The sequence below is a fragment of the Manacus candei genome, unplaced genomic scaffold (assembly GCF_025592945.1).
Source record: "Manacus candei isolate 608988 ecotype Guabito, Panama unplaced genomic scaffold, ASM2559294v1 h1tg000048l, whole genome shotgun sequence".
In the NCBI taxonomy this organism is placed as follows: Eukaryota; Metazoa; Chordata; class Aves; order Passeriformes; family Pipridae; genus Manacus; species Manacus candei.
The window spans coordinates 14,732,706-14,760,653 of NW_026138096.1; the positions used below are offsets into that span (position 1 = coordinate 14,732,706).

The 27,948-nt window shown below is 59.7% G+C and overlaps 2 protein-coding genes across 3 annotated transcripts; both read left to right on the forward strand.

The window, feature by feature from the left end:
- Positions 1–1,539: 1,539 nt before the first annotated feature.
- EGR4 (early growth response 4) lies at positions 1,540–4,500 on the forward strand. The gene is given in 3 exon segments (XM_051798186.1): positions 1,540–1,827; positions 1,829–2,225; positions 2,547–4,500. Coding segments are annotated over 3 exon segments (2,031 nt in total). The 3' UTR covers positions 3,893–4,500.
- Positions 4,501–11,222: 6,722 nt separating this feature from the next.
- FBXO41 (F-box protein 41) lies at positions 11,223–27,883 on the forward strand. 2 transcript variants are annotated; one of them, XM_051798182.1, is made up of 12 exons: positions 11,223–12,005; positions 16,166–16,394; positions 16,732–16,811; positions 17,298–17,608; positions 18,972–19,240; positions 19,605–19,720; positions 20,255–20,407; positions 22,230–22,325; positions 23,592–23,710; positions 24,065–24,223; positions 24,899–25,014; positions 25,884–27,883. In XM_051798182.1, the coding sequence occupies exons 1-12, from the start codon at positions 11,284–11,286 to the stop codon at positions 25,944–25,946; spliced, it is 2,433 nt and encodes an 810-aa protein (XP_051654142.1). In that variant the 5' UTR covers positions 11,223–11,283; the 3' UTR covers positions 25,947–27,883. The 2 variants fall into 2 exon arrangements, with proteins under 2 accessions (XP_051654142.1, XP_051654143.1); XM_051798183.1 differs by having other exon boundaries at positions 16,166–16,376.
- Positions 27,884–27,948: the final 65 nt, after the last annotated feature.

Genomic DNA, 27,948 nt, shown 5'->3' on the forward strand with positions numbered 1-27,948 from the left:
CAGAGCAGGGCCCCCCTTCACCTGCTGCTCCCCGTGGCCGTGGGTGTGGGCACCGGGGAACATCCCCAGCACATCTGGCCTTCCAGCAGGGGCTAAAACACCTGGAGGCAGGGAAAACACACAGCCAGGGAGGCCAGGGAGAGGTCCCCTCCTGCTTTTTCAGCTCCTTTGCATCCCACAGCTCTCTCTGTCGCTTCCTCATCACCCACCTTGAGCTGTGAACGGCGGGTTTGTGGCTCTAAATGTTTTTATAGATGTTATTTTATAGTGGGGTTCAAACCCAGCAGCCAAAATTCCAGAGAAAACCTCCTCCTCCCCATCCAAACTGCCTGTGCTGGATGCTGGTGCTGATCCCGGGATCAGAGAGAGAGAGAAAGGACCCAAAATCCAGGATCAGCTCCCAGTCCACGCTGGAAATTTGGAAACCTGCAAACAACCAAGCAGGGAAAGCAACACCCTCCAGCTTTGCTTTGTGCAGAGGCTTCACCCCCCGGCAGCCCTTGGGGGAGTCGGGGGGATGCTCAGGGGCTGTGGAAGCGCTGCCAGGATCCCTCCTAATCCCTGCTTGTGTTGAGCCCGCTCTTCAAACATCCCCCTTGGAGCCGGTGGGATTTGCATATGGATCTGCCCTCTCCCGGCCTAAATCCGTGCCTGGGTGGGAGCCATGAACTGGGATGACTGAATCCCGGCGAGGGAGGGAGCTGGACGAAGCCTTTGCCTTCTCTTTTTGGCCGCTCGCTCCCTCGCAGGAGGAGCCGGCATCCAAATCGCGGCTCCCTATCCCAGCGACCGCGAAATAAATGCCAGCAAGAAAGTCTTGCAAAAATCGGGCAGGGAAAGGAGGGGAGGGAAGGGGGGGGGTTGGAGAGGGAAAGAAACCCGGCACCTTTCACGCTTCCAGAAGGAACAAGAGCAACAAAAGGCATTCACGGGGAAAAAATAGCAGAGGGCGAATAAGAGCCTCGGGGAGATGTAAATCTGGGAGAACGGCAGCCCACGGTGGGAGGGGAGCCAAGGCTGCGGAGCGAGGGCCAGAGCCGGGGGGATGCAGGGCATTCCCTCCCCCCCTTTTCCCCAAAAAAAAAAAATATGTGGGAACCGCAGGGGCAAAGCCGAAGCTGGAGGGAGGCAAAGGTTTGGTGCCCAGGGTTGTTCTTGCACACCCGCGTTCTTGCACACGCGTGTGGGGATGGGGGGGATGCAGGGGGTGATGGGGGGGATGCAGGGGGTGATGGAGGGGATGCAGGGGGTGATGGGGACCGGCAGGGGGGAAGCTGTGCACGCGCACACACAGCCAGGGCAGAGGTTCGTTAAAAATATCGCGATTATTAGTTAAAAAGAGAGAAGGAAGGGGGGGGGGGGGGGGGGAGAGAAATGAAAAACACAGAGGGAGAGAAAAGGGGGAGGGGAAGAGGGGGGGAGGGAGAGGGAGGGGGCAGCGCGTCACGGGAGAGATTTCCTTATTGGGACTCCCTAGCCTACATCCTGAGTCCATATATGGGCATTTACGTCACGGCAGCCTCACTGGGGACTCCAGAAATGGCTGCGGCGGAAGGTCGGAGCAGCCCCGCTCCAGCTATAAAGGGGACGGCGGGGAGGGAGAGCCGGGTGTCCGCACGGGCTGCGCTGCTGCCGGGCCCTGCCTGCCCCCCCCCGCACCGCCACCGGCCCCCCCGCCCACCCCCCGGGGCGCAGCACCCCCCGCAGCATCCCGGCGCCCAACCCCAGCATCCCCTGGATTGCCCCAAGCACCCCGCAGCACCCCCCGGATTGCCCCAAGCGACCCGGAGCATCACCCGGAGGGTCCTTGGCATCCACCCCGAGCATCCCTCGGGTCGGTCTCGGCACCCCGAGCGTCCCCCGGCTCCCCGCTGAGCATCCCTCGGCTCGCTCCGGGCACTCCGAGCATTCCCGGCTCATCCCGAGCATCCCGGGCTCGCCCCGAGCATCTCCCACCTCGTTCCTGAGCATCTCCCGGCTCATCCCGAGCATCTCCCGGCTCATCTCGAGCATCTCCCGGCTCTCCCCCAGCATTCCCGACTCGTCCCAGCCCGCCCCCCCTGCTCCGGCAGTTTCTCCAGGGAAGATGCTCAACGTTATGGATTTCTCCTGCTCGGATCCGCTTTACTCCAAGTACGAGGAGAGCTGCGAGATGAAAACCGGAGACCTGCAGGGCTTGGGGCAGCCTGAGCAGCAACTTCTGGCAGAGGCCGATTTCCTCGGAGGTAAGGATGGGGGGAGGGAGCCGGGCAGGGACGAGGGACCCCGCTGGGAGTGATCGCTGCAGCCAGGAATTGGGAATCTTCCCCTCCCCTGCCCCCAGCGCCGGGCTGTGGGTTCGACAGTCCCCTGCCAGCTCAGGGAGGGGGTCCCGCTGGAGAAGGGAGGTGAATCCCGGAGCTCCCCGTGCGGTTCCAGGGACGGAGACCTCGCAGTGACGCAACACCAGCCTCCCGCTGTTCGCCCGTATCCCGCCCCCCCAGCCCCGCAGCCCTCCAGCCCTCCAGCCCTCCAGCCCTCTAACCAGCGTCTCCTCTGTTCCCCAGGTGAGCTGGTGGGCATCCCGGCGAGCGGCGGGGCCGTGGATTATTCCCTGCTGGGCAGCCAACCCTCCCCTTCCCTCAGCTACACCGGCAGCTTCTTCATCAAGGCGGTACCGGAGCATCCCCAGGACCAGGAATCCCTGTTCAACCTGATGTCGGGCATCCTGGGCATCTCCCCCTTCTCCTCCTCTTCCGAGAGCCACCCGAGGCGCCTGGATGCTCTTTACCCCTGTCCCGAGGTGGCTCAGGGCCAGCTGGACCTTTACCCCACCTGCCAGCCCGAGATGAGCGGATCCACCCAAGCCCCGTTCCCGGAGCAGGGATACGGCGGATTCCCCGCGGCCGAGGGGGCTCAGCCCCTGCAGGCACAGCCCGCCTTGGGAAACACCTCCCAGTGCTTCTTCCAGCCCAAGCTCCTGGACAACAAGCAGGACATCAAGCTGTCCTCTGGCTCCCCGCCCCTGGACAAGTTCAAAGCCCCCTGTGCCCAGTGGGAGCCCCTTGCCCAGCACCAGGCCTACTTGCCCGCCGGATACCCTTCTCCCGAAGCGTTCCCGGCTGGAGAGAGCAGCCAGGGGCTGTTCCACCCGCTGGGCTCCAAGATGGAGAGCGTCCTGTCCGTGAGCTGCCAGTCGGAGCTGGGCAGCCTGGCAGAGGATGCCGCCTGCTTTGGAGCCCATCTGGGATTCGGCTGCGAGCCAGAAAACTTCCCGGCCCGCGGGGACTTCGCCGACGCCAAGATCCACAACATCCCTCCTCCGCTGATGCCGGAATTCGACGCCGCCGCCTTGGCCCAGCCGGAGGTGCTGCCGGGCCTGATGAGCTCGGCCGAGCTCCTCCACCCTCACCCCTCGCCCTCCGTGCCCCCCTCCACGGACTTTTTGGGCCACGCCGCCGCCGCCTCCTCCTCCCTGCCTTCCCTGCTTCCCGCCAACCCTCCCGCCTTGGCCCAGGAGCCCAAGAAGAAAACCCGCCGCACCAAGTGCTCCTCCAAGTGCTTCTGCCCCAAGCCCCACGAGAAGGCCTTCGCCTGCCCCGTGGAGAACTGCGTCCGCAGCTTCGCCCGCTCCGACGAGCTCAACCGGCACCTCCGCATCCACACGGGCCACAAGCCCTTCCAGTGCCGCATCTGCCTGCGGAATTTCAGCCGCAGCGACCACCTGACCACCCACATCCGCACCCACACGGGCGAGAAGCCCTTCTCCTGCGACACCTGCGGGCGCCGCTTCGCCCGCTCCGACGAGAAGAAGCGCCACAGCAAAGTCCACCTGAAGCAGAAGGCCCGGACCGAGGAGAAGCTCAAGGGCCTGGGGTTCTTCTCCGTGGGTCTCTCCTTCGGGACGCTGTGAGACCTCCGGCGCGAGCAGCGCCGGGAGAGAGACGGCGTTTCCCGAGGTTCCCCCCGAGCGTCTCACGGGAGAGCCGGGGTGGGGATTCCCTCCCGGGGCAGCCCCCCCTGGAGAGGAGGGAAGGAAGGATGGGCCGTGCCCGGGAAGGAGAAGGGCACGCGGGAGGCGGAGGCGATGCCGCGGTGCCGGAGGTGGGATGTGGAGCCGTCTCCAAATCCTGTGTTTTACACGGCTCCTGTTCCAAGGAGGGGGAAAGGAAAAAAAAAAACATGGACAGAAAGAAATCCACGGAAAGGTGGGTTTTTTTATCACCCAAACCTACAGACACTGGGTGTTTGTAGCCGTGATTTGCCCTGCCAGGACTTTGCAGGATGCTCCCGACTGGAGATTTCCGGATGGCACAGTCGGAGCCGTGGCTGCACTGGGTCCTTTCTCCCCAAGGAGAGAGATGCCACCAGGCTCTGGCAACTGGTGCCTGACAGGCCCTTTGGAAAGGTGATGTCATTATTATTATTATTATTATTATTATTATTATTATTATTATTATTATTATTATTATTATCCTGTTTGTAAAAAAGCAAAATCCTCTATCAGGAATATTCCAAATTTGTGTCTATTTTTCTAATTAAAGATTTGAGCTGATCCAAGCCCTCGCCAGGGTTACTTCCTGCCTTTTCCATCCCGTGTTCCCGTTGGGTTTCGGAACCTCTTGCTGCTGCGTTTTGGGGGAGAAAAAGGTGGTTTGATAATGAGCAGGGAGAGAAAAATCCATCGGTGCAGCGGGAAGGGGGTTGGTGACACTCGTCCTCAGCATTCCCAAATCCCCAGGTGGGGGCTTATCCTGGGAGAAGGGTCTTGTCCCAGGACAGAGCAGAGTCCTTGCTGATGGGTCTCCCTCCAAAAAAAAAGGATTGTGGCTCCAGGTTTGTTGCGATGGGGCTGAGTCCTGGAGGGATCTGCCCCTCTCCTGTGGGGTCCCCAAACCCATCCCAGAGCCCCCATCCCGGGCTCCCGGTCCCCAGTGGGATGTGGATGCCCCGTGTGCCCTTGGATTTACCCACGAAAAAACGGGATGAGATGCCTGCCCATTCCCCATTTTCCACCTGGCTCATCCCCAGGGCTGGAGAAGATCCAGGCGCCCCCAGGCAGGCAGGACATGGACCCCTGTGAGATTGGGGGTCTCTTCCCTCCTTTTGGAATTTTAAATGCTGGAGAGACGCTGGTCCCCTTCTCCTGGGAATACCAGAGGCTGGATGGCGCTGGAGACGACGCTGCAGCCGGGGAATGTGTCTCCCACGGCAGAACTTCCCTCCTCTGGTGGTTAAAAATCAGCTAAAACCATGAAATCCCAAAATCCCATCCTTCTGCTGGGAGATACTTGAATGGGGCATGCTGAGCTTTGGCTTCAATTAATCAGGAGGAGATTCCCGTGGGAATGGAGGGAGCAGGAACAGGGCAGTTGTCATGGATGCTCAGGTGTTTTAGGGACAATCATCCTTTCCTTGGAGAGGGGGAAAGTGAGGCAGGGAAGAGGGATGGCTGGAAAGCTGCTCTCTCCGGCGGATTTTGTCCCCTGGAGAGGGGGGATCTGCCCCCAGACTGTGCTATGAAGGAAAGAGGGGTCTCCCTGTTTTATTCCCTCATGTCCCCTCAGCCCTTTGCCAACATGTGGACTGGAGCATTCCGGGGCTAAACACCAGTTCTCCCAGCAAAATCCACTGTCCCAGTTATCCCAGCAAAATTCACTGTCCCAGTTATCCCATCAAAACTGGAGCTTGCCATGGGGTGTAAGGAACCTTTGGAGCTGGGGTGAGAGGCTGGGCAGGGGATGTGGGGGCTGAGAGCAGAGGTGGGATGTGGGAAAGGGCCAGGAGGAAACCTGGTGAAGGGGGAAATCTTAAATGTCCCCTCGGAGCCATCCCTAAAATCTCACACTGCCGATGACCCCGAGGGTGCTCCTGACCTTTGGATGAGCCATCCCGGGAATGTGGGAGCCCGACCCTGAGCAAGGAGCACTCCATGGGCTGCAGGTGACCCCAGACACCAGGAAAAACCCTTTTTCTGGGGGGACACCCCAGATGGGATTAATGGGGACCTCAGCCCCCAGGATTCCCTTGGGAAGGGGCTGGTTTGGGACGGGATGTCGGATCTCTCCAGGCACAAGAGCCGAGCTTTCCTGTGCCACTGGCCATGAATGATGCATGAGGCCTTTATTAATACCCTCTGGAAGTGCATCCATAATTGATGCCGAGGCTGGAAGCTCTGCAGAGGCACCAGCTCCAGCCTTGGCCCTCTGCTCCCTCCAGCCAGCACTGCCAGGGCAGGGTGGGAAGGGATGGCAGGGATGGGAGGGATAGCAGGGATGGGACACCCCCCACAGCAGCTGCCTCTGGGAGGGATGGGATTGAGGGCACGTGGCTGTGTTGGTGAGAGGGGAGGATCAGTGACACCCCAAATCCCAGGGGATGGGGACAAACTCTTGATCCCGTGTCAGCCCAAGCTGCCATTCTTCCCACGTGTCCAGGGAGAGGAAAACACCGCAGTGCTGGATGCCTTTGGCACGGGGGAACAAGCTGAGGTGCTTGGGGGCTGGATGAGGACCCAGTCAGGGATTAAACTGGGATGATCAGGGACTGGATCAGGACCAAATCAAGGATTAAGCCAAGGTGCTCAGGGACCAGCTGGGGACCAAGCCAGGGTGCTCAAAGACTGCATCATGACCAAGCTGGGGACCAAGCCAGGATACTTCAGGACTGGATCAGGAGCAAAACAGAGATTAAGCCAGGGTGATCAGGGACCAGCTCAGGATGAAGCCAAGAACCCAGCTGGGGTGTTAAGGCATCAGCTGGGAACCAAGCCAGGGTGCACCTGAACTCAATCAGGACCAAGACAAGGATTAAGCTGGGGAAATCATGGACCAAAGCAGGACCAAACTGGGAACCAACCCAGGGAACTCGGTGACTGGATTGGGACCAAGCCAGGGGTCTTGAGAACCACCTGGGAACCAAGCTAAGGACCAAGACAGGATGCTCAGGGACTGGATCAGGACCAAACCAGGGTGCCTGGGGACCATCTGGGGACCAAGACAGTGACTAAAACAGGGCATTCAGGGACCAGATCAAGACCAATTTGGGAATCAAGCCAGGGCAGGATCAAGCCAGGCATTAAGCCAGACTGCTCAGGTACCAGCTCAGGACTAAGCCAAGGACCAAACCAGGGTACTCAGGGGCTGGATCAGGACCAAGCCAGGGACAAAGCCAGGGTGCTCAGGGACTCAATCAGGACCAAGCCAGAATAGTCAGGGATTCAATCAGGATCAAGGCAGGGATGGGAACACGATGGTCAGGGGCTGTCTCGGGACCAAGACTCAGTCCTGACACCTGTGGGTCCAGCCCGGGACGGGGAAGGAGCAAGGCAGGTGCCCAGGCTGTGCCACACACCCCCGGGGGAGGATGCTCGGGATGATCCCGGCCGGGAGCTTCCAGGGGCAGGGGCTTCATCGGTGGGGGCGAGGGGGGGCTTGGGGGCAGAGGGGGAGCAGGGGGCGGCCATGGCAGCCAGGCCCGCGGTGTTCGTGGGGACACAGGCAGAGGGAGCTGTGCGGGAGCAACGCGGCAGCGAGACGAGCCGGGCTCCGGCTGCAGAGCAGAAGGAGGAGGAGGAGGAGGAGGAGGAGGAGGAGGAGGAGGAGGAGGAGGAGGAGGCGGCTGCTGGCGCTCGCCCTCCTCCTTCCTCCATCCCTGCATCCCTCCCTCGCCATGCAGAGCCCCCCCTGAGCCCCCAGCGCCCCGGGGACCCGCCATCCCCAGGGTGCCCAGCAGCGCTCCCGCCACCCCGCCGGGGCCTTCAGCCTCTGCTTCCTTCCTTCCTTCCTCCTCCGCCTCCTCCTCCTCCTTCCCTTCCCCCCCCCCAACCCCCCCGCAGCCACCACCCTCCCTCCCTCCTTCCCCAGGGCCTGCCTGGCATGGAGGTGCTGGCCACGGGGAGCCGGATGCTTCCCGCGGGCTGCATCGCTCCTGCCCCGCATCCCTGTGGCTGCATCCCTCCTTCCCCGCATCCCTGTGGCTGCATCCCTCCTGCCCCGCATCCCTCCGCCCTGGCACATCCCTGAGCCGCTCGGCAGCCGCCTCCTTTGTGCAGAGGAGCTGCTGTGCGGGCTCCCTGTCCAGCCCCCCCACCCCACCCCAACCCCGCAGCCCCCCGGCTCGGGGGTGGCCGGCGGGCGAGCGGGAGAGATGCTGCCCTCGCCGGAGGAGCCCAGCGCGGGAGGTCGGCGGCCAGAAGCAGGTAATGGGGTGAAACGGGATGGTTTGGAGCGGGGATGCCGCGCTGGGAGGTGGCGGTTCATCCCCAGGATGCTCCTCACCCAGGGCCCCCGGGAGCGGGGGGACGCAGCGGGGACAAAGCCGCTGGCGGGAGGTGAGGGGGGGGACCCGCCGCTCCCCGCTCCGCGGGTTTTAGGGGTGATAGGGGGGATAAACGCGCCCCGGATTTTCACGCCCACCTCCCCCTGAGCCCCCTGTGCCTCATCCCCGGCCGCCCGCGCCCACCAGGGTGCTCCCACCCTGCTCCTTCCCATCCCTCCGGAGAGCCGGGGATGGACGTGGATCGGCAGCACCCACCGCCCGGGCATCATCCTCCACCCCGGCACCATCCTCCGCCGCCACCCCTTTTCTCCATCCCCCCCTTCCCTCTTTAACCAGGCAGTGGAGCTGCCTGCTGGAATATAGATATATAATTTTTTTTTTTTTGGGGGGGGGGGGAAGGGAGGGTGGGCAGGAAAAATGTTAAACAATGCGAAGAAAGGCTCCATGATGAATCGCAGGTAGCGGCGCCGGAGCAGCCCGGGGATGCTGCAATCCCCCGGCGCTCGGGAGCCTTTCCCGGCTCTCCGGATGCGTCGGGGGCTTTATTAGCGTGGCCGCCGTAGTAATGACTCCACTAATAATTTCCTTAAATCCCGCTCGTTGCCGGGGAGATGGGAGGGAAAGGGAGGTTTTGCGGTCACGGCGAGACCTGCCCGGGAGAAGGAAGGACCGGGCGATATGTGCTTCCAGATCCACCTGGGCCGGATCCTGCCTCGGTTTAAAGGCTGGAAAATACGGGATGGGGGCGGTTGGGCACTCCAGGAGCCGCGGGCAGGGATCCAGGCCTGAGATCCCGGGGCCACGATGCTGTGGCTTCATCCCTGTGGTGGAAAAGAGCTTTCTCATCCCACCGGAGTTGCCGGACGTGCTTTGTGCTCGCCCGGGGGGTTTAACGTGCAGGGAGGTGTTTTGTGACGACCCCAAACAGCTCCAGAAACCCTCCCAGCTCATCTTGGGGTTTGCTGTGGGTTTTTTTTTAATGGATTTCTCGCCTTTACTGTTTTTTTTCCCCTTAAAAAATGGTTTCCCAACCTCGTGGCCTGGTTGTGCCCCCCCCCGAGGGGGATGCTGAGCCACGGGGGATGTTGCCCTGGGGACCAGCACGGATGGAGGGTTCCCTGGCAGATCAGTGCCCACCAACTGGTGGTTATGGAATGCAGGAGGGCTCAGAGGGGTTTTTAAGGTGGTGGGAAGAGCCCTTTGGGGGATATTGCAGCACGATGAGCAAGGGATGCTCCCACCCAGGGGTGCCCTCAGAGTTTTGGGGTGAAAGCTTCGCAGTTTTCACTGTTGAGGGAAAAATGAACGAAAAAATGAAAACATTGTGCCCTGATTTGTGCTTGTGCCCCCCAGACTGGATTTTTTTCTGGCTTATCCCGTTTCAAAAGGGTGGGGGTTTCTGCCCCTGGTGTCTTGGAGGATTTGGGGAGTGAGGGGTAAAGCAGGTCCCACAGGGACCCTCACTTACCCAGGCATGGGAAGCCACCATGTCCTTCCTCTGCATCAGGCAGTGTGGGGGTTCCATGGATCGATGAGAACTCTTGGAGACAAATCCTGTTGTGAGGCTGCATGGGTGGATCCAGTAGGATTGGGTCACCCTTTGGTTGCAGAAGGTGGATCCCAGTGTTGCACACAGGGATGACCCTGGGGCTCAGAGACCTCTGATTCTGCAGGGGCTCATCCTGTGGTTGGGCAGGAAAGCTCTTGGGTCACCTCTGCCACCTCCCGTGGCAAACTCAGGATGGATGGAGGGAGGTTTCCCACGGGTTGTCCACCTTCCTGGTGGCTGCACTCCTCCGGAATGCTTCTAAACCTTCCCGATGTCTGTGCACCTTTCCAAGGGGTGGGGGACCTTCCCAAGGGTTATGGATCTTCTCAAGGGTTCATAGAATCATTTAGGTTGGAAAGGACCTCTAAGATCATTGGGTCCAAGGGCTGTGGAACTTCCCAAGAGTTGTGGAGCTTCACAAAGGTTGTGAAACTCCCCAAGGTTTGTGGAGCTTCCCAAGGGTTGTGGTGCTTCCCAGAGATTGTGGGTCTTCAAAAGGGTTGTGGAACTTTCTAAAAGTTGTGATTTTTCCAAGGGTTATGGAGCTTCCCAAGGGTTATGGAGCTTCCCAAGGGTTGTGGAGCTTCCCAAGGGTTGTGGAGCTTCCCAAGGATTATGGATTTTACCACGGGTTGTGGAGCTTCCTAAAAGTTATGGAGCTTCCCAAAGGTTGTGGGTCTTCCAAAGGTTTGCAGAACCTCCTAAGGGTTGTGGATTTTCCCAAGGATTGTGCAGCTTCCCAAAGGTTGTGAAGCTTCCCAAAGGCTGTGAAGCTTCCCAAAGGCTGTGAAGCTTCCCAAGGGTTGTGGAACTTCCCAAGGGTTGTGGAACTTCCCAAGGGTTGTGGAACTTCCCAAGGGTTGTGGAACTTCCCAAGGGTTGTGGAACTTCCCAAGGGTTGTGAAGCTTCCCAAAGGTTGTGGGTCTTCCCAAAGGTTGGGAAGCTTCCCAAAGATTTTTTGAGCTTCTCAAAGATTTTTGGAGCTTCTCAAAGATGTTTGGAGCTTCCCAAGGTTTTTGGAGCCTCCCAAAGGTTGTGGGTCTTCCCAGAGGTTGAGAAGGTTCCCAAAGGTTGTGAAGCTTCTCAAGGGTTTTGAGTCTTCCCAAGGTTTCTGGAGCTTCCCAAGGTTTTTTTTCCTCAAAGGTTGTGGATCTTCCCAAGGGAGAGTGGGAGGGACATGGGAGGGTGGGGTGGAGGCAGAGAGGGCCCCAAGAAGAAGGACCAAGGAGGGACTTTCAGGGACCCCCCACCCCCATATCACCACCCCCCCCATCTCTTCCAGCGCCCGTCACCGGCCGATGCTGACACCCCTTCCCCGCGAATCCCCGGATCCCACAGGTCCATCCCAGAGCCCTCCCCCGGCCATGCCCCAGTGGAGCCGCCGCCACCCCACCTCCGGGGGCTCCGGATCGCGCCCTGCGCCGCCCGCGTCCCTGCGTGCCGCGCCATGAGCGCCGGGGCGCCGCGCTGAGGGATGGCCTCGCTGGACCTGCCCTACCGGTGCCCGCGCTGCGGGGAGCACAAGCGCTTCCGCAGCCTGTCCTCGCTGCGGGCGCACCTGGAGTACAACCACACCTACGAGACCCTCTACGTCCTCTCCAAGACCAACAGCATCTGCGATGCCGCCGTCTTCCCGCTGGCCGCCGACGGGGCGCTGCTGGCGCCGGCGGCGCGCCGGGACTACTTCGAGAGCACCTCCTTCCAGGGCAAGGACCAGCGCTTCTCCTGCGACCTGGTGCCCGCCGAGGAGCTGGAGCCGGCGCCGTCCTCCTCGCCCTCGCCCCGCTACGTCCACGAGATCGAGATCCCGCTGACGGAGATCTTCGCCCGCGGCAAGGCCGTGGCGCCGGCGCCGGCGCCGCCGGCCGCGATGGACGCGGCCTACGAGGAGGGGCTGGCGCGGCTGAAGATCCGCGCCTTCGAGAAGCTGGAGGTGGACAAGCGGCTGGAGAAGCTGACGGAGGAGGTGGAGCAGAAGATCGCCTCGCAGGTGGGCCGGCTCCAGGTGGAGCTGGACCGCAAGAGCTCGGAGCTGGAGAAGGCCAAGCAGGAGAGCCTGCGGCTGAGCCGGGAGAAGCAGGAGCTGGAGGACCGGGCGTCGGAGCTGTCGCGCCAGGTGGATGTCAGCGTGGAGATGTTGGCCTCCCTCAAGCAGGACCTGGTGCAGAAGGAGCAGGAGCTCACCCGCAAGCAACAGTGAGTCCTTTACCCTTCCCCCTTCCTGGTTGCAGGGTGGGGGGAAATCGGTCCCTGGTGGTGAATCCCAGGGAAACTGTGGATGTCCCATCCCCGAAGGTGCTCAAGGCCAGGCTGGATGTGGCTCTGAGCAACCCGGTCTAGTGGAAGGTTTGCCTTCCACCCTGCCCATAGAACAGGATGATCTTTAAGATCCTTTCCAACCCAAACCATTCCATGATTCTGTGAGTGCTGAGGAGCCCAACACCATCACCAAGCCCTCAGACCGAGTGCTCAGGCACAGTTCCCTTGGCAGTGTCCATCAGCATCATCCCTCATCAGGTGTTGCATCTTCTCCCACGTGGTCAGTGTCCACAAAGTCCTCAGCCCCTCCACGAGTGAGTCCAGCCTGGATCACATCTTGCCAGACCTTGTTCCAGAGCCACCAGTGCTGCCAGGACATGGCCAGGCTGGAGACCACAGAATCATGGGATGGTTTGGGTTGGAAGGGACCTTAAATCCCCTGCCATGAGCAGGGACACCTCCCACTAGATGCACGTGGCCATCCTGCTGTCCTGCCAAGGGGCATGGTGGGGGCCATGGTGCTGCAGCCCATCTCTAGTTCCAAAGGATGTCCCCCCAAACCCGGGCTGGCTCATCCCCTCTGGCTCCACAGCCGAGTTATCCATCCCTATCCAACCTGAGCATCCCACTGACCCGTCTCATGGTCTCATAAACGTGAGAGGGGCCACCTTGGCTGTGCCAAAATCAGGGGGTTTTTCCCAGAAGGAGGGTGGGACAGCCCAAGCACCATGACCTCTGTTTGCTGGTAGGACCATGGCCCTACCATCCTCATTTTCATCCCACATCCCCCACTCAACACCCCTTTCCCACCCCAACACTGCTCCCAGTTTTCCCTCCAGCCAAGCATCGGGTCATTTTGTTGCCCCAGCAAACTAGACCTTGTTCCTCAGGAGTTTCTTATCAAATCCCAAGGGCACCACAGGGTCCAGAAAGTCAGTGAGGAGCAAGTTAGTGAGGGACAGTCATGGCTGTGCTGGGCTGGGAGTACTAGTGGGATCCCTCAAGGATTTGTCTTCATCCCCACCATCCTCAGCACGTTTGTTAATGATTTTGACTCCAAAATAATGACTGTGGCTCAGGAAGAGGGTTCACAGGACGTGGTGGTGGGGATGGTCTGGGGTGAGGATGGGATGGTGTTGGGTCTGGATAAGGACACCACCTCTTGGTTTGGGGGCATGTGGGGGGTTTAGGGGGCTGCCATCAGCTGCCTTGTGGGTCTTGTCCAGGGGCATTTTGGGGATATGTGGTGATGGAATGAGGGACACCATTCCTGCTAGAGACATGCAGACAGGGTAAACAGAGGATGACCAGTGGGTCAAATGTGTCTTGGTCAGTCCATGGTGGAGCTTGGACATCGTTACCACCTAAAAACCTGGGTTTATGCCCCAAAACAACTTCCTGAATCTCCCTTTCTTTAAATAAACTCTCCTACCCCTCCACTGTCCCCATCAGTCCCCAAACTCCTCCACCCACCCAGAGGGACAAAATACCTTTCCAGGTTGCAGGGAGAGCATGGGAAGAGCTGATGGGCAGAGATGCTTTTTCCCCTAGACGTGGGCAAGTCATTAGAAATCATTTTCAGTGCCAAAAACATGGTGGGGACACTTCCCATCCCCATCAGCTCCCAAATATCACAGAGCTGTTGTCCCCACGGGAGCCTTTTTGCTCCCAGGCTCCGTTTGCTTTGCCAGGGGTGTTTTTCCACCCAGTCCATGGGAATGAGAGAGGAGCAGGCGATAACCATCAGCATCACCTTACACTTGCTGCCCAGTGCCCCATTTGCCTTCCAAATCTCTGAGGCCCCTCACTGGGAGCCTTCCCGGGGCATCAACAGGAGCTCCAAGGCTCAGCCTGCAGTTGGCAGGTTGAGGGGGGGGGATTAAATGGTGATTAATTGGTAATTAAATGGTAATTAATTGGTAATTAATGTCCAGCAATGGGAATTAAGTTGCTAAGGGCTGGCCCTTCCTTTTTCTTTGGGCTTCTGAGTAGACTGGTGTGCCCAGGTTTGTGTGGTCAGGGGTGCAGGGTTGGGTGAGTTGTCAGGTGTCCAAGGTCAGGGTTCTGTGGTCAGATGGGTGTCCAGGTCTGGGTGTGATGGTTGAGTGTGTGGTCAGGTGTCCAAGGGCAGGGTTCTGTGGTCAGGTGGGTATCCAGGGCTGGGTGTGATGGTCAGATATGCATGGTCAGGTGTCCAAGGTCAGGTTTCTGTGGTCAGGTGGGTATCCAGGGCTGGGTGTGATGGTTGGGTGTGTGGTCAGGGGTCCAAAGTCAGGGTTCTGTGGTCAGGTGGGTGTCCAGGTCTGGGTGTGATGGTTGGGTGTGCATGGTCAGGTTTCTGTGGTCAGGTTTCTGTGGTCAGGTGGGTGTCCAGGTCTGGGTGTGATGGTCAGGTGTGCATGGTCAGGTGTCCAAGGTCAGGTGTGTGTGGTCAGTTGGATGTCCAGGGCTGGGTATGATGGTAGGGTGTGTGGTCAGGTGTCCAAGATCAGGGTTCTGTGGTCAGGTGTGTGTCCAGGGCTGGGTGTGATGGTTGGGTGTGTGGTCAGGTTTCTGTGGTAAGGTGGGTGTTCAGGGTTGGGTGTTCATTGTTGGGTACATGGTCAGGTTGGTGTCCAGGGCTGGGTGTGATGGCTGGGTGTGTGGTCAGGTGTCCAAGGTCAGGATTCTGTGGCCAGGTGAGTGTTCATGGCTGGATGTTCATGGCTGGATGTGTGGTGAGGTGTATATGGTCAGGGTTCTGTGGTCAGGTAGGTGTCCAGGGCTGGGTGTGATGGTTGGGTGTGTGGTCAGGTGTCCAAGGTCAGGGTTCTGTGTTCAAGTATGCACAGTCAGGCACCCAAGGTTCAGGTGTGTGTGGTCAGATGTGCCCGAGACAGATGAGCAAAGATGTGTTTGTGTTTGTTTGTCAGTGTTTGTGCCCCTTCTGGGGCTCCTGCTGCTGAGGGAAGGTGTGAGGTGGTTGTGCCCGTGTGTGTGTGTGTGTATCATGTGCACCATCAACCACAGAGGTGTGTTTGGTGCCGGGGTGTGTGTGACCAGCTGTACCTGTGCCTAGGGGGGTGTGTGCCCGTGGAATGGTTTGGGTTGAAGGAATCCTTTAAGATCATCTCATTCGACCCCCTGCCATGGACAGGGACACCTTCCACTAGCCCAGGTTGCTCCAGGCTGGCCTTGGACACTTCCAGGGATCCAGGGGCAGCCACAGCTTCTCTGCCCAACCTGTGCCAGGGCCTCACCACCCTCTGTGTGTCTGTGCCCGTGTCGGGGTGTACGTTGGGTCTGTGATTCCCTGGTGTGTGTGGTGCCCTCGTGGGTGTGCAGGACAGCTCTGGGTGTGTGTCCCTGCGTGTGCCCGTGTGTGCTCACGGGGCACCTCCAGCTGCAGGACTGGGGTGGCCACAGCTGCTCACTGGTGTGTCGTGTCTGCGTGTAATTCCATGTGTTTTTGTGAAGTGGATGAGGCCAGTGGACGTTTGTGCCTGGACACACGTGTGTGGGGGGGGGTGGGGTGGGTGGGATGGGGCCAGCTGGGGTGGCTGAGCTGCTGCCCCCCAGAGCTGGCCACATTTTGGGGTGGAAACAGCCCATCTGCAGGCTCAGAGAACCTGCGAATTATTGTTTAAGAGGGAATCAGGGCTCTGCAGGCACTGGGCTTAAGGGGGTACAGGGCTGAGGGGGTTTAGGGAAGTCAGGCTACTCCTAAGGTCTTTCCTAAGTCTGCTCCAGAGGAAGCAGGATACCACCTCCATCCTCCTCCAGCATCCCACTGCACCATCATCCTCTTCCTCCCTCTGCTCCATCAAGCTCAGGAGCCTCACTCTAGTCCTGGAGGTGATGCACGAGGTGCTGGGGATGTCACCTCCTCCCTAAAACAAGGTGGCAACATCCACTCTGCACTGTGGGAGCACCCCTTGGTCCCTGCTCTGCCCCAAACCACCCCAGGAGCCACTTGGGCTGGCACAGACCCAGACCAGGCTGATGACGGAACAACCCGGATGGGCACGAGCATCCTTGACCCCCAGCCCAGCTCGGAGGTGTTCCCCAGGGGTGGGTGGGGCAGGACTGGGGTGTCACCCGCCGGTCCCTCCGTGCAGGGAGGTGCTGCAGATCGACCAGTTCCTGAAGGAGACGGCGGCGCGCGAGGCCAACGCCAAGGTCCGGCTCCAGCACTTCATCGAGGAGCTGCTGGACCGGGCGGATCGGGCGGAGAAGCAGCTCCAGATCATCAGCAGCAGCTGTGGGACCACCCCAAACGGCAGCCTGGGGCGCTGCGGGACCCCCGGGGCCAAGGCCATCTGCCGACCGGTACCTCCGCGGGCACAGGCACGGGCAGCCGGCGGCACTGGGAACGCAACCACGGGGCTCCTCTGGGGGCTGCCAAGGGCTGGATGGGGAGGTGTAGGGACCCCCTTCTCATCCCCATGGGGAAGTGGATAATTCTGGGGGGGGGGATCCCAAAGATCCCAAAGAGAAGATGCTTCTCGGTGGGTCTGCGTTTCCGTGGCGATGTCGGAGATGCTCTTCCGCATCCCGCTGGGTGTGGGGCCTCACCCCACAACGCAGCTGGCACTGGGTGGGTTTTTGGGGTCATCTCTTTGGGGTGCACCACCCGCACGTTGGGGTTTGCCACGTTGGCTCCTCTTGTCCCATCTCCCTGCAGAGAGACCGGCACCCAGGGCCGTGCGTGGCCGTGCACGGTGCGTACGGCGTGTCCAACCAGCGCTCCTCCTCCAGCACCGGGTGAGTCCCCAACCCTGCTGCCTCTCCGGGATTTTCACGGGACACAGGCTTCTGTTTGCAGGTTGCTTGCATGGCTTTAAATAAGGATTTAAACACCTCGGTGCTGAAAATTCCTAACATAAGGGATGTCTTCGCGTGTGCGTTGGTAGCAACGCGAAATTTCCGCGCAGCGCCTATTCCAGGGGCAAGGATCCTAAGAGAGAAGGCGAGGGGAGGTGACTTTCAGGGTCCTCCAAATGTTCATTAACCGCTGCTAAACTTGGTGTAATTTTGAAAAATAAAAATAGATGCCAGTGAGCGCATCGAGGGAATTTTGCGATTCCGAGAACCGGTCGGTGGGTTTACTCCAGCGATGGGAAAGCAGGACTAACGACAGGGAATACAACACGGGAAATAGGCTGCGAGCCATGGGGCTGATGGGAAGGGGATGCCCATCCCAGAGAGACCTGAGGTCGGGCATCCCTGTCCACCCCCCCCCCACCTCAGGGCCTCGAGCCGGGCCAAGGCCGTGTCGCAGAGCTCGGGGTGCTACGACAGCGACAGCGCGGAGCCGTGTCCCACCGACGACACGGCCGACGGGCACCCCTACGCGGCGCGGGACGGATCCCGCGGCTCGGGGCTGCGCCGCCAGGCCATCCAGAACTGGCACCGCCGGCCCTACCGCAACAGCACCGAGGGGGAGGAGGGCGACGTCTCCGACGTGGGATCCCGCACCACCGAGTCGGAGGCCGAGGGCTGGGAGCCGGACGCGCCCGGATCCGCCGCGTCCCGGCCCACCGGGAGCTGCCGGCTGACGGGTGAGGCCACAGGTTCTCCCGGTGGGGTGGTGGGATGCTCCAGCCCCAGAGCTGCAGCTCACAGGCTCAGACAGGAGTTTTACTTTAAAATGTATATTTAGGGTTCTTTAACACCTCGAGAAAGCGTCAAGAGAATAAGCCACGGGCTTGTTCCCAAGGGGTTTCTTTACTAATTCAGGGGAGAAAACAAGGGAACTTGGCCAAAGATCAAAAAGGGGCACCACACAAACTGGACAAAATATTCCACCACGATATCAACCCAGCACAGACTGATTCACAACACTTAAGCCAAAATCCAACCCCTCCAGCTCCCAAAGCCACCCAGAGTGTCAAGAAAGGGGCAGGGAAAGAGAAGCAGAAGGAGCAAGAAGAGAGAAGGAGGAAGAGGGAGAGGCAGATCCTGGAGCTGCCACCGGGACCTTGTAGAAGACCAGTCACATGTCCAGATGGCAGGGCCACGTGGCCTTTGGTTTGATCTGCTCTGGTCCCTCTGGCCACCTCCCCCAGGAGGGGTCTGTGACCCACCGGCCACTCTGGGGCTCCAGGGCAGGGGAGGGGCAGTGACCTCACTGTCCCTGCCAGTCTGGGCTGGGTGAGGGGCTGCAGGAGCTGGGGGGTGTTCTAGGGCAGTGTCCTCACTGTCCCCATATGAGCTGTGGGTGTTATAGGGCAGTGTCCTCACTGTCCCAGTCTGAGCTGGGTCAGAGGCTGCAGGAGCTGTGTTGTGTTATAATTTTCCTGGGCTGTTTGTGACTGGAAGCTACTCCAGGGCTGCCCCATGTGGCTCCAGGGGCTGCCATGAGGGACATGACCCCACTCCACCTCCGTGAGGTTGCATCCATCCCTTCCCCCTCCAGACACACACACACACACACACACACTCCCCACAAGGTGGTTCTGACCCAAAAATCACTGATTTTTTTTCTCAGAGAAGGGTTCAGGTGAGGCTGAATCCTGTCTTAGCCTCGGGCTGTGTCAACAGTTTAAATTTAAGGAATTACAGAGGTGTGATTAAGCCACTTTGTCCCACAGGTTTTAGTGATGGCAAAAGGATATATTTATACAAAATGAGTTATTTATTATGACAAACGAACAGAACAAATGAACAGACGAAAGAACTTAGCCAGAATTATTTACTACACAGTGCAAAAGCTAAAAACCCACCAGTAAGGTATAATATGGCATAAAGCAGTGCAGTGCACCGTGTCAAAGCAGTTATTTAAAGCAATTGTATCAAAACCAGCAAAAGCATTGAGTAGAGATTGATATAACTCACAGAGGGCAGAAGGTGGAGGATGGGGAGGTTGGGAGTTGGGGGACAGGGGTCGAGGTTGCCTTACCTGCTGTTCTCTGTGTCCCCCAGTGGCCACTGACGCCGGGTGTCCCCCGGCCAGGCCCGAGGGGGCCGGGGGCAAGGTGTGCCGGCTGGAGAGGGGCAGCCCGGGGCACTCCAGCGAGGTGATCAGCCCCGAGATCCTCAAGATGAGGGCGGCTCTCTTCTGCATCTTCACCTACCTGGACACCAGGACCCTGCTGCGGGCGGCCGAGGTGTGCAAGGACTGGAAGTTCGTGGCCCGGCACCCGGCCGTGTGGACGCGGGTGCTGCTGGAGAACGCCAGGGTGTCCTCCAAGGTACTGGGGGTGGGGACGGGGGTGGCACTGCCCAGGGTGAGACCTTCCTTCCAGGGAGGTGAAGCTGTGCCAGCACCTCGTTGGTGGTCAACCCTGTGTGGGTGGTCGTGGCTCTGTGGTCATGGGGGGACACAGGTGGGCACTTGCACCGGCGCTGGGTGTGTTGTGCATTCACCTGTGAATGCTCCAGGGCAGGAGCTCACGTGTTCCCACGTGTTCCTGTGGTCACACCCGTGATTTTGTTGCCTGCACTCTTGCACAACCTCGTGTGTGTGCACAGACCTGCCCGAGGACAGCTGGGGGTGGGTGGTGGGGGCCGTGCTGAGGGTGCCCACCTCGGTGATGAGCACCCCTGTCCCCCCAGTTCCTGGCCATGCTGTCCCAGTGGTGCACCCAGATGCACTCCCTCACCCTCCAAAACCTCAAGCCGCGCCAGCGAGGGAAGAAGGAGAGCAAGGAGGACTACATGAGGAGCACACGGTGAGTCCCCGCGTCCTGGTCACCTCCTCCCACAGCCGGAGCTGCTGGTCCTTGGGGATGATGATGATGATGCTCCATGAGTCCTCCCCTGACCCAACCTTAGGCCATTCCCTGTGTCCTGTCCCTCCTCTGACCCTCCCAAGGAAGTTGGAACTGCAGTGAGGCCTCCCTTCAGTCTTCTCTGCTCCGGCTGAACACACCAAGTGCCCTCAGCCCAGAGGCTGGTTGGGCACTGCCCAGGCTCCCCAGGGCAGTGGGCACAGCCCCAAGGCTGCCAGAGCTCCAGGAGGGTTTGGCTGATCCTCTGGGGCACAGGGGGGGACTCTTGGGGCTGGGCCTGTGCAGGGCTGAGGGTTGGGCTGGATGATCCTCATGGGTCCCTTCCAGCTCAGCACATTTTGGGTTCCTGTGATCCCATTTCCACTGTGGGACACTGGTTCCTGCTGTGGGTTTCGGGCATCCCAGAGCCAAGGGGTGGCCATGGGGAATGTGAGCATGGCCTCCCGTGCCTGACCCTACCTCCACCCCTGGCAGGGGCTGCCTGGAGGCTGGTCTGGAGTCCCTGCTGAAGGCCACGGGCAGCAACCTGCTCATCCTGCGCATCTCGCACTGCCCCAACGTGCTGACGGACCGCTCCCTCTGGCTGGCCAGCTGCTACTGCCGGGCCCTGCAGGCTGTCACCTACCGGTAAGGACGGCCACCGACACCCCCCTGCTTGGCCACGGGGCTGGGGGAAATCTGGAAACATCCGTGGGATGTGCTGGGGCTCCGCTGATGCCGGTCCCTATTCCCTACTCCAACGCCATCCAGAGGTGTGAAGGACCCACCTCTCCACGTCCCCAGCCCAGCAGCAGCCTCGGTGTCCCCCAGCTGTCCTTTCAGCTCTTGTCCTCTTCTGGCGTGTTTTCCCTTCCAGCTCCATTCCCAGCATCATCCCATCTCATCCCAGCTGGAGGCGTGACCAGGGTTTTGGTAGGGGGACACTGCTTTGTGTTAGAGAAGGGTGAGGAAGAGGCGCTCAGTGAGGTCCCACCTGACTGTCACCTCATGAGGAAGGCTCCTAATGGGGAGAAGAGGCTCAGGGTCCCTCTCTCCTGGGAGGGAGGAACAGCTCTGCCGTGGGATAGCTAAGATCCAGCTTGGAGATCTCATCCAAGATCAAGGACACAAGGCTCTGGTGTAGGACATGGAGGAGGTCACACATCCTGGAGGAGATCATTGACCTCTCCTTGGTCTTAGCCACTTTCCAAAGAGGTTCTGCCCGCTGTGGAGACGGGATTTACCTTTCCTACACACTCCAGGAGGATGATCCTTGCTCTCGCTGCACCCTGCAGGCGACCACTTCAGCCTTGGAATCCATTTTCCCTGTAGCTGATGTGTGTCCTCACCCAGCCCAGGATGGAGAATCCTTCAGGTGGGAAAGCACATCCAGCCACTCCTCTGGTGTGGATCGTGTGAGCTCAGACACGGCTCTGGTCAGGGGATCCCACCCCATGAGGCAACTCAGAGCTGCTGGGTTTGACCCAAAGCCTCCTCCATCGGCTCCTCCAAGGGCAGCAGAGCAGGTCCAAGTGCTCCTGGCACGTCTCTAACCTGTGACTCTGACTCATGCTCTAATTAACCTGCTGCTCTTGGCAACCTTCTCCAGTGGAGACGCGTGAAGCGCTCGAGATAACACCCCTCGCTTATTTTTAGGCTTGCCTGCAGTTTTGAAGTAGGTCATTTGGAGTTAGGAAGCACAGCCCTGGCCTCCAGGAGACATCCTGGTGTGGTAGAACAGCCAGGGGTCTCTGTTTGGGCTGGTGGCATCAGGTTGGTGCTCTTTGACATCTCTCCTTGGCACTGGGAGCATCAGCAGAAGCTCCTCTGAGCTTGTGGTACACCCACACCTCCACCAACCCCTGCACGAGTCCAGCAGCACCCCATGAGGTTTTGATACCTCCAAAAACACCAGGGAGGAGCCCACAGCAAACACCTGTGGTGGCATTTGGCCAAGAGCCACCACAGAGCTGGGACAGAGGCCAGGGAGCAGCCACTGCCCATGGCCAGAATGTCCTTCCCACCTCCTGGCACCTTCCCCGTCCCCAAGTGAAACCATCCCAGCAGGACCTGCAGGGATGTTCTATCTGCTCCTCGAGGGTGCATGGCCTGGCAGTCTCAGCCAATCATTTGTGTCACCTTTGCCTTTGGAAGATGCCCCTCCAACCTCCCCTTCGACCTTCACCCCCCCTCCAGCCTCACCTCAACCTCCTCCTCGCCTTCAGCCTCACCTTCTCCCGTTGTTCTTGACATTGCACATCCATAGGCACAATTCCAGACAGGAATGCCTTCAGCCTTCCGACACGGGCTGTGTGGGGACTGCCTGGTCCACGGGCAGGTCGTGGGTTATGAACAGTGACCAGATTTGCACCTCCAGGTGCTCCAGGGAGCAGCACAGAGGCTGCACATTCGGCCCCCGGGGCGGCATCGCTGCCGACGGGGCCACCACGTGTCCTCTGTGTTGTTCCAGGAGCTCCACGGACCCCGTGGGCCACGAGGTCATCTGGGCCCTTGGAGCAGGTTGCAGGGACATCATCTCCCTCCAGGTCGCACCTCTGCATCCGTGGTAAGAATCGTGGAATCGTGGGATGGTTTGGGTTGGAAGGGACCTTAAAGACCATCCAGTGCCACGGGCAGGGACACCTTCCACTAGTCCAGGTTGCTCCAAACCCTGTTCTGTCTGGCCTTGGACACTTCCAGGGATGGAACTCTGTTAAGTAGAGGTTGAGTGCAATGGGTTGGAAAGAAACTGGGTGCCAGATTTGCTTTGGGAGGGTCTTCATGGGATGAGCAGCAATCCTGGAGACAAGTCTGGGAGACCAGGAACTCAGCCCCATCCCAACCTGCGAAGGCTGGGAGCTGTTGGGTGTAGACACCTCCCTGCTGAGCCGGGAATGTTTCCATGGAGGCTGCTCACTCCAGAGATGAAAGGGAAGCCGTGATGGCTCTGGTTGGTGACACTGAACATCAAACACTTGTCTGAGCTCCTCCGTGCTCACGTAAGAGCAGCCCTGAAGGGCCGGGGTGTTGTTGAAAGGGTGTCACTGCTTGGGGAGACAATTCTCACTTTTGGAAAAGCATTTTGGGGGCGTGAAGATGCTGGTGGATCTCCACCCCACAGGGTCTGGGCGCTCGGGAGCTCGTGGCTCGCACAGCAGGTCGCTCACATCCGTGCCACGGGAATGTCCCCAGGGCATTTCTTCTTGTCTGGGAGGTCTGTTGGGATGTCACAGCCCTGTCAGCCCGGATTGAGGAGCACAGAGGGGATGTCACTTAGCAGGAGGAGCTGGATGTCAGGTCCTGGTGGCTTGTGTCTTCCCTGGGGGAAGCAGCACATGGCATGTCGGCTTCTCCACCTGAGCCAGAGCTCCAGGCTCCTGCTGCCAGTTTGATCTGTGCAGGAAACTGTTCAGAACCTGGTTCAGATCTCTGAAGGGAGAGTCATGGAGTCATGGAACGGTGTGGGTTGGAGGGGAACTTAAAGATTGTCTTGTTCCAACCCCCTGCCATGGGCAGGGACACCTTCCACCAGCCCAGGTTGCTCCAAGCCCCGTCCAACCCGGCCTTGGACACTTCCAGGGATGGGGTACCCACAAATTCCCCAGGCATGATGGAGGGTTTGGGGCACTGGGCTGCCCTGTCCTGGTGGCAGCACAGCTTAGGGTGATTGCTGGTGTGGAGACACCCCCTCAGAGCGTGACCATCGTGGCATTGGCAGGGTGGGTGATGCCCCAGTCCCACGCCGCTTCCAGGAGCGCTCGTGGAGAGCGGGCTGAGCTTTCCCGGCAGCCCTGCCCAGCTGTTTCTCCTCCCTCTCCTCTCCTCTCCCCAGCCAGCAGCCGACACGTTTCAGCAACCGCTGCCTGCAGATGATCGGGCGGTGCTGGCCCCACCTGCGGGCGCTGGGCGTCGGAGGCGCCGGCTGCGGCGTCCAGGGACTGGCATCCTTAGGTAGGCACCTCTCCGGGGATCAGTTGGGTGGGAAAAGACCTCTGAGGTCACCGAGTCCAACCCGTGACCCAACACCACCATACCACCCAGCCAGGAGTGCCACGTCTGCTCTTTCCCTGAGCGCCTCCAGGGATGGGGACTCCACCACCTCCCCGGGCACCACCTCCCCCCTTGGTGGGACAAGGAGAAGGGCACCTTGCAGGTCCCCCTGGGGATCTCAATGGAGACCCACGTCCATGGGCCAAGGTCCACGGGTGCACCCCACCACCCCTTGCTGCCACCCACCCCTTTTGCCACCTGCTGCCCTCATCCCTTCCCCGTGGGACGCTGACAGCGGGTGCTCTGTCCCTCCAGCCCGGAACTGCATGAGGCTCCAGGTCCTGGAGCTGGACCACGTGGCCGAGATCAACCAGGAGGTGGCAGCCGAGGTGTGTCGGGAGGGGCTGAAGGGGCTGGAGATGCTGGTGCTGACGTCCACCCCGGTCACCCCCAAAGCCCTGCTGCACTTCAACAGTGAGTAGCAATGCCAGGGGGCATCACCCATTCGCCATGAGGCCACCAGATATCCAGGTCCGTGGAGCAGATCCTTCCTTCCAGCCTCATCCACAGGAACCTGTTGGCACTGGGAGGAGCTGGAAGCTCCAGGTCCTTGAGAGGGGATCCAACATCCCCCTGCCAAGGATGGGCCAAGGAGAGCTGATATTGCCTTGGACCACAGAGAGGATGGGGATGCTCCCTCCATGCTCTCCACAATGCAATCCAGACCCCAGTGTCTGTGACACACCTGAGGTTCACCCCCCTGTGTTTGAGTTCGGGGTCACACCACTTGCCCAAAGCCTTTTCCCGGGACAGGAGGTCCACAACCATCAGCAGGGTCTGTCCTGGTGGCCATGGCTCATGTGACTGTGGTGGGACTTGCTGGGAATTCCCCCCTCTGGACGGAAGGGCAAGGGTTTCCCAAGGAAAGGGCAGGATGCTGATTTGGGGACAGGACAGTCAGAGACCATCTCGTAGCCCAGTGTTGGTCTTGGCCACCACGAGCAGGTCTCCTCCAGCTTCAGGGTGAGGTTTCCCCACGTGCACAAGGCCTTGAGGAGCACTAGGGTGGGATGTGGGGTCCGTGCTGGCCGTGGGGAGGTCATTTGCCCCCCAGGTATGGAGAATCCAGGTGGTGTCTCTGCCCCTCAGGTGTGTGCCGGAACCTCAAGTCCATCGTGGTGCAGGTGGGAATTGTGGACTATTTCAAGGAGCCCCACAGCCCTGAAGCCAAGAAGATGTTTGAAGAAATGGTGAACAAACTCCAGGTAAAGGGTCCCAGTCCCAGGTAACACAAGTGTCACCAGATCCATGGCAAGGATTTGAGGTGTTTTCCCCCTCTTCCTCACCCCGTTTCCTTCCCATGGCAGGGATTTGAGTTGTTCCTTCCTCTCCCTTCCTTGCCTGGTGTCCTTCCCATGGCAAGGATTCGAGAAGTTCCCCCTTCTCCATCCCTTTCCTCATGTCCTTCCCACGGCAGGGATTTGAAATGTTCCCCCCTCTCTCTCCCTCTCCCCATGTCCTCCCATGGCAGGGATTTCAGATGTTCCCCACCCTCCTTCCATTTCCCTGTGTCCTTCCATGACAGAGATTTGAGATGTTCCCCCTTTTTCCTCCCTCACCCCATATCCTTCCTGTGGCAGGGATTCTCCTCTCCCTCCCTTTCCCCGTGTCCTTCCCAGGGCAAGGATTTGAGATGTTTTCCCCTCTCCCTCACCCCATGTCCTTCCATGGCAGGGATTTCAGATGTTCCCTCCTCTTCCTCCCTTGCCCTGTGTCCTTCCCATGGCAGGGATTCCCCTTTCCCTCCTTTTCCCTGTATTCTACCCATGGCAGGGATTTGAGATGTTCTTCCCTCTCTCTCCCTCACCCCGTGTCCTTCTTTTAGCAGGGATTTGAGATGTTCCCCCCTTTCCCTCCCTTTCCCCGTGTCCTTCCCACGGCAAGGATTTGAGATGCTCCCACCTCTCCCTCACCCTTTGTCCTTCCCGTGGCAGGGATTCCCCTTTCCCTCCCTTTCCCCGTGTCCTTCCCATGGCAAGGATTTCAGATATTCCCACCTCTCCCTCCCTCACCCCTTGGAGCATCAGGAAGGCCGGATCCCCCCTCTAACCCCAACTCCCCGCTCCTCTTCCAGGCCCTGAGGAAAAGACCCGGCTTCTCCAAGATTTTACACATCAAAGTGGAAGGAGGCTGTTAGACCTTCAGGGAAGCACAAAGCACATTCCCTCCTCTGCCTGGCGGCCCCGTGAAAACCAAACCCACCGCCCGGCGCGCGGATCCGGGTCCGCCGGCTCGTGCACAAGGAAAACCCGAAACTCTCGCAGGCCTTAGGGACTGGCAGCCGGGGCTCATCCCAGGGCCGGCTGGCGGGCGAGAAGGTGCTACTTCAGGACAGTTTTTTTTTTTTGGCTGCCCCAGGAGACAGGGCGACGCTCCTTCCCGGGAGGGGAAGATGGCTCGGAACCCCCGCGGCCGCTCGTTGCCAAGGATCCGCGTTTGGGGAATGTCTTTTTCTTCGGGCTCTGTTTTTCTTGGAGGGTTTTTTTTTTTTTCTTTGACCGTCCGAGGATCTCCCGGCCCATCCCACGGGCTCCTTGTCCTCTCCATGGGGTGGGGGAGGTGGGGTGGGAAGGGGCTGTTCCTCCAGAGGGAAGGACGCCCCGCGTTCCTGCGGGGTCTCCGTTTCATTCGTTGGACAGAGGGGCTCCCAAACCCGGGCAAACGCTGCCCAGAGAGCAGCAGCCCCCACAGCACAAGCCCGGGGGGCAGAGCTGCATCCCGGGGGGCTGCGGGAGCCAGAGGACACCAGGAGAGATGGTCGCTCTTCCAGAGGTCTCCAGCCTCGCTTCCTCTCCACCAAAACCTTCCTGCCAAGGCAATAAACCACCTCCAAAATCCTCGTCCACCAGGAAACACGGGTCACGCTCCGGTCCCCACCATCCACCACCACGTTCAGGCTCCATCCAGAGCGAGTTGTCCCACGTGGAGAGAAGGACTGGAATGGGACGTTTGCCATCTCATCGCCTTCCCGAGCAGCCTGAAGGAGAAACCCCGGGCAAATGATCCCAGAATCCAAAGCTGCTGGTGAAAGCACCACCCGACAGCCTCTGGTTGACCCTTATCCGTGGCCACGGCTGGTTTTTTTAACTCTGCTTTTTCCTTCCCGGGTGTCTCCAAGGAAGTCGCCATCCCCAGAATACCCTTTTTTTTCCCAAGGGAAAAGGCTTTGGAAAGGCATCCAGCAGGGCCAGGCATCTCCATGCTCCACCCTGGGGATAAAGTACCAGGAGGTGCCCACGGAACTGGGGACACCCATCACAGCACTGCCAGCAGTGGGGACACACCGGCCTTAACCACAGCCCCTGGTCATCCCAATCCCCCGCCAGGTGCCCTTGGATCGGGCTGAGCGGAGAGAATCCGACTGGGAAAAGCAGATTTTGGGGGTTTTTCCTCCGATTTGGACCAGTGTTGGAGGTTTTGATGCCTGCTGGCCAGCGTGGCTCCGAGGAGACAGCCCTTCCCAGGGCACCTCCCTCCACTTCCAGCCTTCCCAGGGTGAGGGGCTGACAGGGAACATCCCTCCAGGAAGGAGGAGGCTGCAGATCCATCTGGGACCACATTCCTCGCCCATGGCAGAGCTCAGCCAGGGCTGCCAGCATGACAACAGTCCGTGGGGATCCTGAGAGACAACAACATCAATCCCAAATCACTGAAGCCGGTGCGGGGCTGGAGGCACCTCCTGGGTCTCCAACCCCACCTCAGGAGAACCTTCATCCCCCCTTCATCCCACCCACGCCGCCTCCTGAAACAGGGTAAGGGATTTTTGGCCATAACCCCCGTTGGAAGCACCTCTGCTCCCCCCTCCAACTGCAGCTTTTCCAGGAGAAGGCTGCTCCCTGTCTGCACAAAATGTGGGAGCCCCCCAAAAAATGCCTGCGAGAAACTCCTGCCTCCCACCATATCCCCATGGATGAGCTTCCTGGCACCGGGATCAGCTCCCTGCCGTGGCTTTACCTCCACCTGGGGAAGACTGGGACACAAATTCCAGGGGCAAGAGGAGCAAGGGATGCCCCGACCAGCAAAAAAAAAAAAACCCACCCAGCAAAGCTACAACCCCCCGGGGAACATCCAGCCCTTATCCCAGGAAAGCGTCCCAGCGGAGCTGTCAGAGACTTGGGAAATTCCCTTAAAAAAAAAAA